This window comes from Phalaenopsis equestris, unplaced genomic scaffold (assembly GCF_001263595.1).
Source record: "Phalaenopsis equestris unplaced genomic scaffold, ASM126359v1 Scaffold000873, whole genome shotgun sequence".
NCBI lineage: Eukaryota > Viridiplantae > Streptophyta > Magnoliopsida > Asparagales > Orchidaceae > Phalaenopsis > Phalaenopsis equestris.
Window position 1 is genome coordinate 2,081,604 of NW_018165313.1, and position 14,356 is coordinate 2,095,959.

The following is a 14,356-nucleotide window of genomic DNA, read 5'->3' on the forward strand; positions in this document are numbered from 1 at the left end:
TTCATTTAAACTGTGAAAAATATGAGGTCAGTTTGATTTCATATTTTTTTCTAAAATTATATATATATATACATAAATTAAAAAGTCCTTCCGAAGCGGGCGACGGGATTTCGATTCCGGCTGCCGACAGCTTCTTACGGGCGACCCCCCAAACAATCTCTTCCTTTCTTAATTTTTAGTGCCGACACTCACCTTCGTTTCTCAGCTTCGTCCGCCCTTCCTGCCTCCTCACCGAAACTTCGGCCGCCATTCGTACCACTATTCCTCGGCTTTGACCGTCATTTCCGCCGTCTCCGGATTCTAGACTTCGACGACATTCCTCGCTTCTTCCGGCTGTGGCTCGACGCCTCGACTAGCACTGATTCACTTTCTCTCGACCACGCTCCGGCCTTCACCACAGCCACCGCTTTAACACCACCACTCTGGATTCCCCCTCATCGGGCTTGCTGTGTCTTTTGAGTCTTTGTTGTAATGTTTTGTTTTATGTCTTGAATTGCACAGTGTCTTTCTTCTTTTTGAGTTATCGTTGTAATCGTCTTTTAATTTAGTAATAAATTCTTTTATTGCATCGTGGCTTGAGTTAACTCCGGTATCCGTTTCAGTTCATGCTCGACAGCTTACCACCTCGGACGCCACCATTTAGGGAAATTCAAATTTTCCTCATCTCGGATTGGGTTGAACAAACTTGGGTTGCTTTGGAAAATTTAATAGTATATACTTGACACACAGACTTAGCTCAGTTCAGTTGTGAGCACCTAGAATGTTGGGCCGATATGGATAGTTGTTCGTGATTGGGGGAACTCCTTAGGTATTTTGGGGGACATTGCAACCGACTGTGTGATCTAGATGCTTCTAGGGATGTGGTCGAAGATCCTTCTGTCTCAAGACGTTACAGCAGCTCCACTACCTTAAACGTGTCTAATATGATTCCACACTATAAGGAGATAAAAATTTCAACAGATGAGGTCAAAGCTCGCCCAACGCCGTGAGACTGACATGGGCATACTTGTTGCACGAGTCCCAAAGCATATCACTGGGGCTCATGCGGTGGGAATTTTGGACCAGCAGGCTTCTCCCTTCCTTTGAATCGGAAATCCGGCTCCAAGAAGCACCTATAGGAGTTAGCCGACCCTACTTCTCCTGAGATTTGCCGCCCAATTGATGTGGGAGCCAATCCTTCGTTACCCTTGTTCTATATATGCTGATTTCATCGTGTCTAGATCGGTTTTATGTATCTTTCTGTTCAGGACTGCAGCCATCTTTCTGTGTTTCGCTACTAGGGCAATATTCGAAGGCGGGGAGAAGCTCCGGTTGTAACTCATTTGAGGTGGAGACCGAATGGTACTTCGACTGTAGTTCGATCCCGCGGGGATATTTGTCCATGCTTTACCCCTCCTGCAATCTTTGTTTTGCCTCAGCCCTCACCGTATTCGTGTCGCCTTCACCAGAAAACAACCTCTTTATTATTTTTCTTGCAGCCCACAGTCCCCTGGTGCCTCCGTTCCTCTCCCCTTACCTTTCAAGCCATCCTTACAGCCACCCGAGCATGTCGTCGCCCTTCCCATTCTTTCTTACCGCCACTTAGCCTGCTGTCCAGCTGCCGGACAGCCCTATGCCCCTAGTCCCTTTTCTTCCGCCACATTCCCACCTCCCTTCTGGCTTCCTTGTTGCTGTCCAGTTGCTGGTCAGCCTTCCCCAACCGAATCTCGACCACCCAACCACTTTTACCTCTCAGCCTTCCCACCTCCTCGAACCGTAGCCCTCCACCTCCAAACCTCGCCTTAGTGGGGTATTTGTGTTTGTCATTGTTTTTCCTATTTTAAGTGTCTTTGATTTTAATCCTATTTGCTTTTGAGTAGTAATATTTGCTTTTCTTATTGTGGTTTGGATTATAACTCTGATATCGGTAAGTTTTGAATAAATCTTTTTAGTTATCCTCCAAATTTAAAAAATATCCTAGGATTATGCTCTCCATTAATTGTAGCGGTATAATTTTGAACCACATAATAATTATGCGAAATTTTTTTAGAGCCACAACATAACTAATTTAATTTATGTCATTTTTGTAACCTTTTTTTAGAAGACATCATGATGGAAATTTAAGTTTTGATACCAAATATGATAATATGAAATATTAGTGGCTAGGATTTCTTAATGAGAACCTACAATGAGATGCACACTCAAATTATGGAGTCGTTTTGCTCTAGCTGATTCCTTTTTGGATGCAGGTTCATGCTTCAACAGTTGATTCAAAGACATGTTCCTTGCAAGATTGCACTGGAGCATGGCTTTCTTTGAAAATGTTGGATTCAAATGTTTTTATGGATAATGTTGGAATCTTATTGGCAAAAATGATTATAAATAAGATACAAGTGGAGAGAGAAAGATAATCTAGAGTAAGTAGCATTAGGATTTCATTAGATTGTCTGTAAGTATAAGAGTAAATGATTGATTGTGTCAGGATCCAACCCTTTGGCCCCCTATTTATAGATTCTGTTTGAGGCGCAATATTAATGAAAATAATACATTAAGTGACACATGTAAAATTACTTAGTTGGACTTAACAAATGCTTGTTATAAAATAAACTTAGCTAGGCTGCAATTAAGAATGCATAAATAGTGCAAATTAATTTCTATTTAAATGGTGAGCCCATGTGAAGTCTTTGGTTGACTTCACCATGACCAAGAGTTTTAACTGGTTACTGAAATGTGTTGGCATTTTAAATGAATAACTTTGGTGTTTGGTTGAGTTAGCCTTGACAAGTTGGGTTGATTTTCCTCGAGCCATTTCTATGGTTGGGTATGCTTTAATTGACGCTTTTGTTTGACTTCAACATGGTAGTAAATTAGCTATATTATTGGCGACATTATAGAGTTGATCTTTATGACGTGTTCAGTTAATCATAAAGCTGGCCTAGGTAATATTTGGATATACATACACAACTCTATTTGGTTCCATTGGTTCAGTATGAATTTTGGTGCAAGAATTTAAATCTTTAGGAATTGATTTTCTATATTTCACTTCAGTTTTGTTTGGTTTACTTTGGTTTTAAATTTTTTTATTGGATTTTTCTGATTTAGCTTGATAGGTTTATTCTAAATCAATGGATCATTAAAGCTTCTATAAGATTTTATTATACATTTAAGAAGACTTATGATTCCACCTTGTTGGATCTTTAGGAAGTTCTATTTTTAGTATCATTATTTTTAGTATTTCCCGCTTAGAATTTGTTACTATTCGTAATTTGTAATTTCTATTTTTTTCTAGCATAAGGATTTTATAGCTTTTCTTATTTGTTAGCATTTCCCTGCTATTTATTTGTAATTGTGTCATATGAAATTGAAGAGTAATAATATTTTTACTCTCCAAAAATTACATGGTATTTGAGACGTAAATGGTCATTGAAATTGTAACTAAGCTCGAGATTGAATCGTGTTTGGTCGTGAGTTTTGATCTCTCAATCGCCCCCTTTTGCAATGCCTGTTCGTTTGTGAGTCTTCTGGCGTGAGCGACAAAATTCAAGCCTTGCTTGTTTGAGAGTTCTTTGGCCTAACCGTCAGTCGACAAAATTCGAACATGCGTACCACATCTCATAGCCAGAGTGGTTTTTCCTCAAAGACAGTTGTTGCATGTGCAATGCTCTCTTCAAATTCTAACGATATCATATAAATCAATCATGATGATCGACGTCCAAATAAATTTAACCACATCTACCAGTTCCAGTAATTCTGAAATCTCTTCACCTCACCCTACAACTTCTCTCATGATTGTATCAACCGGGTATTATCCTCAGTAGTCACCTCACCTCACAATTATAAAACTCCTTGGGCATAATTATCTCAACTAGGTTCAATCCATAAAATTGACAATCAACGGGGGAGATAAAATTGGGCATTTAACTTATGAAATGGAGGCCTGTTGTTGGCTAATCTAATTTGAAAAAAAATGATAGTCTGAACTCACTTGTTATGATTTGGCTCATAAGCTCTATGGAACCTACCATAGGAAAGTCTCATCTCTTTCTTCCCGCTACTCAAGATATCTGAGAGGCCTTTCGAGATCTTTATTCAGACCTGAAGAATGTTTTCATAATTTTTGAGTTGAAAATTCAACTTTGAAAATCCAAACAAAATAACTGTGATGTTATTACCTTTTACAATGATTGTAATATTATGATAGGAGCTTGATCAATGTCATGATAACATTTGGGAGAATTTGAATCACTCTGCTAGCCATAAGAAGAGAGAAGAAAATGATTGGGTCTACATGTTTTTAGCCGACTTAATCAAAGTTTAGACAAAGTCTGAGGCGGCATCCTCCGCAGAGAATCTCTTCCCTCTATTCGAGAAGTTTTTTCTGAGGTTAACGTGAAGAGTCAAGAAGAAGAATTACGTTCTGCAACACAAAACCTCCTTCTAACACTAGCGATGAGAACTCAACCTTTGTGTCAAAAGGGGTTGATATTGACAAAGAAGGGCGTATAAAATCATTGTACGAGCATTATCACAACATACGAATGAGATATTTTGGAAGCTTCATGATAAAATTGCGAATTAGAAATCAAAATTTAAATGTGAATGTTGAACTTATCAAGCCATTACTGAAGAAACTCAGGAACTTTCTGCATACTCAGATGTAGTTCTTTTCACCAAGGAGCAATTTGAGGACTTGTACAAATTGTTTAAATCCTTAAAATTATGTTTGACTGTCTTGTTTTTTAGTACAAAAGTTTAACTCTCTTGCCATTGTATTGTTAGGTGTTACTCCTATTTTTGTTCAATTTTGGATAATTAATTCAGGCATAACTGTTCATATGATTGATTTTTTTTTAAATTATTTTTATCATAGAGAACTTGTGTAAGTAATAAAAATGTCAAGATTGCTGATGCTTCCCTTTTGATAATTGCCAAGATAGGAACTATTAAACTCATATCGTTTTTAACCTTTCGTGATGTACTTGATATTCGCAATTTTTCTTTTAATGTGTTGTATTTGTAAAATTACTTTTGATCATTAGTGTCGAGTTAACTTCTACTTTTGTTATGAGTTTTAGGAATTGACTACCGAGAAGATGATTGACAGTACGAATGAAGATGATGAACTATTATTTTGACGATGGATAAAACTCCAATAGACAATATTAAAGCACTTGTTTAAATTTTGGTCTTGTTTTCAAAGACATTGATATTATGTTATGACATTATTGGTTAAATTATCCAAATTTTTATTATTTAAAATACTTGTTTCCAATTTATTTCAGAATAAAATCTGTTATCTTCTCAATATGAAATTTATCAGTTTGTTAAACATAATTGTGTCATTTTCTCTCTAAACATACAAACTTATTACATCATTTACTTTTTTTTCACATTGATATCTTAGTTCATTATAAATTCTCACATATTATGGAAAAAAATAGTTATTGACACTTTTTGATGACCAGATAAGGTTTGGTTGGGTTTACTTAATGAAAGTAAAATTTGAAGTGGTAGTAGTTTTAAAAAAAATTGCACCACAATAAAAGCATAATTAAAAAAGAAATATTCAAATATTCTAGAGTGATAATGACTTAGAACATATAAGCTACTTCAAATATTTCAAGAGTACTTTGAGTCATTTTTTTCTCAAAAAAATGATTAGTTCAACACAGTTCTTGTGTTGACACTCGACAATAAAGTGGTGTAGCTGAAAGAAAAAAATAAACACTTAAAGGATTGTTATTTACCAATCAAGTGTTTAATTATTTTTGGGATAAAGTCATTCTTAATGCTATGTTTGTCACAAATTGAATACTTAATAAAGTTTTAAACTTTTAATTACCTTTTGATATTTTTCAAAAAATTACCTAACAAATCGGCTCTCTTTTTCTTTATTTTCAAAGATATTTGGGTTTACTCTTATTTTTCACATTCATAGTCATATAATCAAGAAAAACTTAAACCTCAAGCCAGTTTTTTTTTGTGATTTTTCTACCCAAAAGGGGTATAAATATTTTGATCATATTTCTAAAAAAATGTTTGTTATTATGAATGTCACCTTTTTTTGAATTACAATACTTTTTACACCCCATCTTGAAGGTGGAAAATTAAAGTTTCGACTATTGATTTTTAGGAATTATTTCAAATCGAAGACTAACAAAATACTACCCCCAACCTTGATTGTTCTACTTGAAAATCTAAGCTATATTATACAGGAGAAACCGAGTTGAGTATTTTAGATATTGAGGACGATTTAGGCCTTTCTACAGTGCCATCTCATGATGTTTATTATCCTATAATAACTAACAAAAAAGAATCAGGAAAAAAAACTAGGAAGTTGGTATCATTTGATATTGTTTACTTGTGGTAGAGGACAATTCAAATGAAAGGGTTTACGAATTCTTTGCATTGCCCAAAATCAACAAACCCTCGAGGCCATGTCCTCACTAATCTTTTACCCCATAAAAATACACTTCATCTTCAAGCTAAGTCTTCAAGTCTTGAACTTGAGCATTGTTCTAATCGTAATTCTAATTATTCTAGTCTTCCCATTGTTGCTTGTAAGGGGGTAAAGTGTTGCACCCAACATCTATTGTCCCATTATGTATCATATGAAAATCTCTCACCCATTTTTCCTGCTTTTACATCATGATTATCTTCTATTAAGATCCTAATAATGCAAAAGATGCTCTTAAAGTTCCTAAGTTGAATAAGGTTGTCTTTGAGGATATGAAAGCTCTTGAAAAAAAATAGCACGTGGGAATTGGTTGATCTATTTAGAGGGAAGACAATTGTTAGGTGCAAATGTTGTTTATTGTCGGGTACAATTCTGATGATTCTTTAGAATGATTCAAGATTAAACCAGTTGCCAAGGAATTTACTTAACCTAGGATATTGATTACTTAGAGACATTTGTCCTAGTTGCAAAGCTAAACTTTATAAGAGTTCTTCTATTACTTGCAACTAATCTTCACTCGCCCGACAATGTTTGGATATAAAAATGATTGTTTAATGGGGATTTGAAGGAAGAAGTGTACATGAATGCATCTCCAGAATTTAGTGAGAAGTTCGTCATCTCTAAGATTTGAAGGAAGAAGTGTACATGTGTGTAAACTAAAATAATCTTTATATGGGTTGAAACAGTCACCGAAAATATGGTTTGAGAAATTTATACTATTTCTTAAAGGTCAAGGGTATACTCAAGGACAAGGAGATCATACAATATTTTTCAAATATTTAAAGAATGGGGGGATTGTCATATTGATTGTGTGGACGATATAATTCTCACCAGAGATGATAAGTATGAGATGAATCGTTTGAAGACTCCCCATCAGTGTTTGTGACGAAGGACTTAAGATATTTGAGATATTTCCTTGCATGGAGATTTTTGGATCAAAGAAATGGATTGTTATTTTCCAACAAAGGTATATTATTGATCTTCTAAAAAAACTGAGATGAGTGATTTTAGGCCTGCAGACACTCCAATTGATCTCAGTCAGAAATTGAGAGATGATAGAGTAGGTAACTTGGTGACTAAAGTTAGGTATAAAAAATTGGCGGGAAAGTTGATATACTTGTCACATGCACGACCATATATCGCCTTTGTTGTGAGCTTAATAAGTCAATTTATGCATTCACCCTATGAGTCACCCTATGAGAAACACCTTAAAGTAGTTAATATATTCCATGCTATGTAAAATGTATGCCTGGCAAGGGCTATTCTTTCAGAATGCCACACAACATAACATAGAGGCTTATATTGATGCAGATTGGGCAGACTTATTTCTTGACCAGAGATCGGCTTTCAGATACTATATACTTATGTCTGAGGAAATCTGATTACTTGGTGAAGTAAGAAGCAAAATGTGGTTGCGAGGAGTGGTGCCGAGGCAAATAGGGCTATGGCTATGGCTAATGGCTAATGGAGTACGTGAGATGGGATGGTATGGTTGAAGATATTTCTTGAAGAGTTGCGGATCCCGATAAACATGCCAATGAAATTGTACTATGACAATAAAACTGTCATAAGCATTACAAAAAATTCAGTGCAACGTGATTGCATAAAGCATGTGGTGATTGACAGACATTTCATACAACCAACTGCCCTTCATCTTAATTGTACAATGTCATAAACTTTCTGAATATTACTATGAAATTTTCATGTTACTAATAAAATTGCATGGCTTTTTCATAAGATGTTAAAAGTAATATTATGTTTTAGTTGTATGATATCATTAATGCCTTTTTGCATTAGGATTTTATCCAGTTATACTGCTGAATATTTAATACAATTTTCATAGTTTTTTAATGTTTCATATTATTTTAAAATAGTTTAGCACATAGCACTAGTCCCACAAGATGTTTGCGCTATGGTGTGTTATTTCTTTTGGGCATGTATTGTAATTCTTGTACAAGGAGATAAATTTTCATAGAAATCTTTAATCTCCACTTGCACTCAATAAAAAAATTACTTTATCAAAAGTAAAATCATAATAGAATAGTTTTTACTTGCCCAAAAATTCCATACTTATAATAATGAAATCCACCATTAATTTACAACTTCTAAGAAAATGACAAGTAACTGCAATGTTATGTCATAAATGACAGGACCATAGAAATGTTGTATTTTTAAAAGTCCTGATCACGAAGCAACAGTTATCTTGTGAGCAGGACCAAAAATATAAAATATTGGAAACTTAGGACTTTTAATGGAATTACTGCTAGAAATTTTTGGAAGTTTCGTGTTGGAAGGACATTAAAGCTGAAGCTCGAAAAACTTGACGTTTTGTAACTGAAGCACCCCCACCCTAAATTTGAAGCTTGAAAAATCACTGATCTTATAATATAATGATCAAATGCGCTAGACATTGAAAAGAAACCTGAAAGCCATGCTCAGATATTTCTAAACATATGGAGCTTAAAAAAAGGTATATAATATGATCTATCGTTATGATAACTTGGTTTTGGATGGGAATGAAATGGATGAGTATAAACAAAACCATCATAAAATCTATAACGATGATGATATTCATATTATTCCCAAGTCATCATAGTTGTCATGTTGTAAAAATTATGAACTATGATAGCATGCTTCTTCATATAAGCTATAGATAAGATAAATTAATTAATCCTCAACTGTTTTTATCTAATATCTTCAGGCAATATCTCTTCCTTTCATTAGCCATATTTAAACTTTATCCATGATAGTTTTTCGTACTTAAATGCTTATAAACTTGATCAGACGTATGAAACAATTTATAAGGTCTATTCCAAATTTAATTAGGAGAATTTTGCAGCCTTGTTTTGGCCATCTTTTGTATTATGTTGTGTTTTAATTGGGCTATACTACCCTTAAAATTCGCCATTCGAGCTATTGTGTTGATTCAAGTTTAATTTAGCTGCCACTGTCCCAATTTTAGTTGGTTTTCTATGTAGTTAGCGATTTGTTTGTTGTTATCTTATTTCATTTAAATTTTACAGGAACTTGAGATGGAATAAGCTGCAAGATACACTCCCTGCTGAAATTGGCGAACTGAAGAAACTAACTCATTTGTAATTTACGAACAGATCCCACTTCTCTGCCTTATTCCTTTGTTTTGTGAAATTCTGGAATTCTAACTTGCGGTTCTGCAGGTATCTGAGCTTCAATAGTTTTAAGGGAGAAATTCCTGTGGAGCTTGCAAATTTACCAGACCTGCGCTATCTTTATCTACACGAGAACCGTTTTACCGGAAAAATTCCTCCAGAGCTGGGAAATCTAAAAAATCTGAGACATCTGTACAGTCAAAATTTCCTTTCAGCTCTCTTCTCTTTTTTGTGCAAAAAATATTCTCCTTTTTTCGTATGAAAATTAGCATATGGGAACTACAAAGAAAAAAATGGGGAAATTTACATAACATGCACACAGTTCTTATGTATTTACATTCTCACACCCAAGCTTTTACATTTACATACATATCACTTTGATGTTTTGAACCTATGAATGAGAAGGTGTATTTAGCTCTTAAAAAGTGGTAATAATGTTATTTTTGTTGTGATATTAAAGATTTGAGTGTTATGCATGTAACAATGAAAGTTTAGATGTGAGATATGTAAATACATAAGAATTGTGTGCTATGTATGTAATTGTACAAAAAAAAAGTTGTAATGAAGGCGAAATATTGCTGTTATAATAAACAATAAAATAGGTTAAAAAAATCCACCATGAAAGCTGCACTATGAAGAACAGATTTTCTTTTTCATCCTCAAGATAATTTGCATTCTTTGTGATTCTGATTTTTGCAAAGGTTTACAGTTTACTAACACGGCATGCTTACCATCCATCTTCCTTATAGTGATGTAAGCAATAACCACTTAACGGGAACACTGAGGGATCTCATTGGCAATGGTGAATGCTTTCATTCTCTTCGCAACTTGTAAGCTGATAACATTTAGGAAGATTTACGTACATACCACTTAATCCTTATGTATTTGCATATCTAACACCTAAACTTCAATTTTTACATACATACCACCTTTTCTATGCATGAAAAGGTGTATTTCGAAAAGGTGTATTTCACTTTTTAAGAGTTAAATTTTTGTTTTTTTAATGTGATATGAAATATTGGGGTTGCATAAATGTAAAAATTAAAGTTTGTGTTAGATATGTAAATATATAATAATTGGGTGGTATGCATGCTAATGCCCCTAACATTTAATTTAGAATTCTCTTGGTTGTAACTCATTGCATGTATTGAATTGTTAGATAAGCAATTACATATTGCAATTTGTAGGTATCTAAACAACAATCAATTAGGTGGAGGTCTACCTGATCAGCTTGCCAACCTATCGAATCTAGAAATCCTGTGAGAATTTCTTCATTAAAATGATAAAAATTGGATTTTTTTTCTGAAATTGATTTAAAGTTTTGAATGCTGTTTGCTTCCGGTTAAAGGTATCTCTCCCACAACAAGATAAGTGGAGCAGTAACACCTAAGCTCGTTGAGATACCGAGATTAACATATTTGTAAGTTAATTTTCCTGAACAGTGTCCTATGGAACGTAAAGTATCAAAATAGTCACCTGATTGTTTATTAAGGTCATTTTAGTCTCAGAGTTTAGAAAATGCCAAATTAGAATCTTTTAATGTGTTCTGAAGTGGTCCCCAAAGAGGATTGTTTTGGCTCACACCAAAATAGTTCGGGGAATAAATTGACGTTATTATAGACTTTGGGACTAAATGGCCACCTTTTGCAAAAAAGTCGGGACTATTTTGACACTAAACTTCCATATTATCTGTTTCGAAAGGATCTTCAACTTGATGCTGCTTAATTAATTTTGTGGAACACCTCAGGTATTTAGATCATAACTCGTTTGTTGGGAGAATTCCTGATGGATTGTACAAACATCCATTCTTGAAGGAGATGTAAGTTTATTAAGTAGATTTTGATTTTGGAAATGGCTTGCACTGTACTGATACAGATTTATGATCAATAAACCTGACGTAGGTACATTGAAGGTAACAACTTCAAGCCTGGAGTGAAATCGAAGGGCACACATAAGGTTCTTGATGTCATCGATACAGAGTTCTTGTTCTAGTAAGCTGATTCATTTATTTGTATTTGGAGTAAGTGGTTTTGTTTTTATCAATTAGCCATATTCATTGCCATCGCTGTTTAGATTTGCTTTTCAAAAAAGCATTTTCTGCAGTTTGGGATGAAATTAAGAGGAATTTTACCTGTAAATTATAGAGAACATATATAATCTACAGAACTTGTTATATCAAGAATGTATACGATTTTATTAATTGTTTGCATCCACCATTTATGAATGGTTTTTTTTCATATATTCTTCTCTGATTGCAATGCATTTTAGTGTTTTCTGATTTATTTTTTATATGATTAGAAGTAAATCCTGTGTACTAATCCTGGAGGCTCATCAATTACTACAATATGAATGTGATTTCTGTAAGAATATTATCCATAGAAATTGTCTATGATTATTTTTTTGGAATTTATGTAAAAAGATACATAATGCTAAGAAAGTCTTTATTTCTCAACCTTTCATTGTTGGTGTTTACTAACGGCTTCCAATGGATTGTGGGCGAATTACTTAATAAACTGCTAAAAATTCATCACCATCCTTTTTTTTCATCTCCTGTTGATTTTTTTTCTCTTCTTTCTTGGTCCCTGTATTCTCTATTTAAGCCACACTAGCTCTTCTCATTGGAATAAGAAACAAGATTATTTCTCCATTATGGTTGTTCCTACAACTCGTTGTCCTTCATTTTTTTTGTTTTTCTTGGCATGATATTAAAGCCATCTCCACATCAACTCTAAGTTCTTCTTCACCATGATGATTGTTAAGCATAGGATGGTGTTCGATAGGAGTTTCTCCTCCGATACCACATCCGAACATGAAAGAAGCAGTCATTGTAACATCAACAATTATGAAGATTTCTCTAATTTGTCGGTTATTTGGTAAAAGTTGAATAGGCAAAATTATCTCGATCGGGCCCCATCATTTATGATATTTATCATAGGGAGAGGAAAAAGTGATTAGTTTACTAGTGCTGCCTTGCCTTAAAAAATAGAGCGAAAATTCAAACGTGACGATTTTAAAGCAATTTAATTCTGTTTGGCTTATTAACATCATGGAAAATGGAATTAGCTAAATTTTCATTTTTCTATGGAACCACAAATGAAATTAAGGATTTTGCAAAAGAAACATACTGGAACAACAAAAATATTCAATTATTTGTAATCGAAGGAGCCTGTGTGTGATCTGCATTGTGATATCTCTGTCACTCAATATTTCAATGCTCTTATCTGGTATTGACAACAGCTATATATCTTTGAAGAACCAGATTGGGTGTGCCCTGGTTCGAACAACAAAAATATTCAATTATTTGAAATCGAAGGAGCCTGTGTGTGATCTTCATTGTGATATCTCTGTCACTCAATATTACAATGCTCTTATCTGGTATTGACAACAGCGATATATCTTTGAAGAACCAGATTGGGTGTGCCCTGGTGGTACAACCAAAAATTGAAAAGTAGTTGAGGAAGGCAAGATTAAAGAATTCATCATTGGTCTAAATAAAGATTTTGATGAAATTCAAGGTAGATAATTAGAAGAAAAACCGTTTCGTTCATTCAAGGAGTGTTCTTTAAAGTCTATAGAGAGTCACAAAAATATCATATTGGGAAATTAAAGTACTCCCAAGCTATCTTAAAGCTTGACTCTTGGCTCTTGCCTCTCAAGATATGCCTGCCTCCAACAAATATTTTACAAAGAAAAAGTTTTTGTTTTGATCATTGCAAGAAATCCAAATATAGAAGAATTTGCTGAAAACTAGATGGGAAGCCTACTAGACCAAAACAATAAGTCGTACTCTCTTCGAGTAACTATCACTCTCAAAAAATCAACTCCATCCCTTATATTATGCTTTTTCAATCAAGAGCAGAAGAAATATTGAAAAACTTTTTAAATTTTTACCGGGTCACTAGCTTAAGAAGGCATAATCTTGAATTCATTTAATTCAGAAATCAATAATTCCCAACTTTGGACCTGGGTGCTTTTGATCATATGGTAGGAGATGTCTCTTTATGACTTTTTGTCTTGAGTTACTTTCTGGTTTCAAGAGCAATGCAATGAGGATGAATATTGGTTGATTGTTATTAGAGCTACTTGAATTTTCTTGACGAAAGATAAATCTTAAATTTTTCACATTTGTAGAAAATTTTGTCACTATATATTTGAAACCCAAATTCAAGTCTTTGGGACTAACAATAGAAAAAATGGTTTGATTTCATTATTGGAAACTAGTTTCTTTAACATGGGATTGTGAACCAAAGTTCTTATCTATTCCTCTCAAGAAAAGAGAAAATGACACCTTTTGAAAGTTACTAGATTCATTATCATCACTAACAACATTCCAAAATATTATTAGAGAAAGATTGTCTTGAATTTTGCGGACCTCATTAATTGCATGTCGTCAAGAATTTTATAAATAACTGTTTATCAGAACCTATGCCAAAACTAGACTTGTCTTTACCGTTTTTCTTTTAAGTCAATGATTGTTTTACTTTTGTTCACATTTCATCTCATGAAAGAAACAAATTTAACCCAAAATTTGTTAAGTACATTTTTATTGGTTGCTCGCTTAACAATGGTACAAATGATGTCTATCTCTGGACGAGCGGGGATTATTATTGATTTTGTGAGTAACATTCTCTGTAAATATTGTATGAAGCCGAATCATTCCATCAGACTGCCCTGCCCTGCCCAAAGTGTTCCTTTTGATTGGATGGTGTTTTATGAGCATTTCAACACTTTGATGATATTGAGATTAAGTGATCTTGGGCTCGTTGGATTCCGTTTATTGAGACACTCAATT

At 34.0% G+C, this 14,356-nt stretch overlaps 1 protein-coding gene across 2 annotated transcripts in view; it reads left to right on the top strand.

The window, feature by feature from the left end:
• LOC110031985 (probable leucine-rich repeat receptor-like protein kinase At1g35710) overlaps positions 1-11,757 on the top strand; it is a 37,904-nt gene extending 26,147 nt beyond the window's left edge. For both annotated transcript variants that reach the window (XM_020735464.1, XM_020735465.1), the window contains 7 exons: positions 9,460-9,531; positions 9,613-9,756; positions 10,314-10,394; positions 10,752-10,823; positions 10,913-10,984; positions 11,312-11,383; positions 11,466-11,757. In XM_020735464.1, the coding sequence (XP_020591123.1) occupies positions 9,460-9,531; positions 9,613-9,756; positions 10,314-10,394; positions 10,752-10,823; positions 10,913-10,984; positions 11,312-11,383; positions 11,466-11,556 (604 nt within the window). In that variant the 3' untranslated portion in view covers positions 11,557-11,757. The remainder of the gene's footprint in view (positions 1-9,459; positions 9,532-9,612; positions 9,757-10,313; positions 10,395-10,751; positions 10,824-10,912; positions 10,985-11,311; positions 11,384-11,465) is intronic.
• The last annotated feature ends 2,599 nt before the right edge of the window (positions 11,758-14,356 follow it).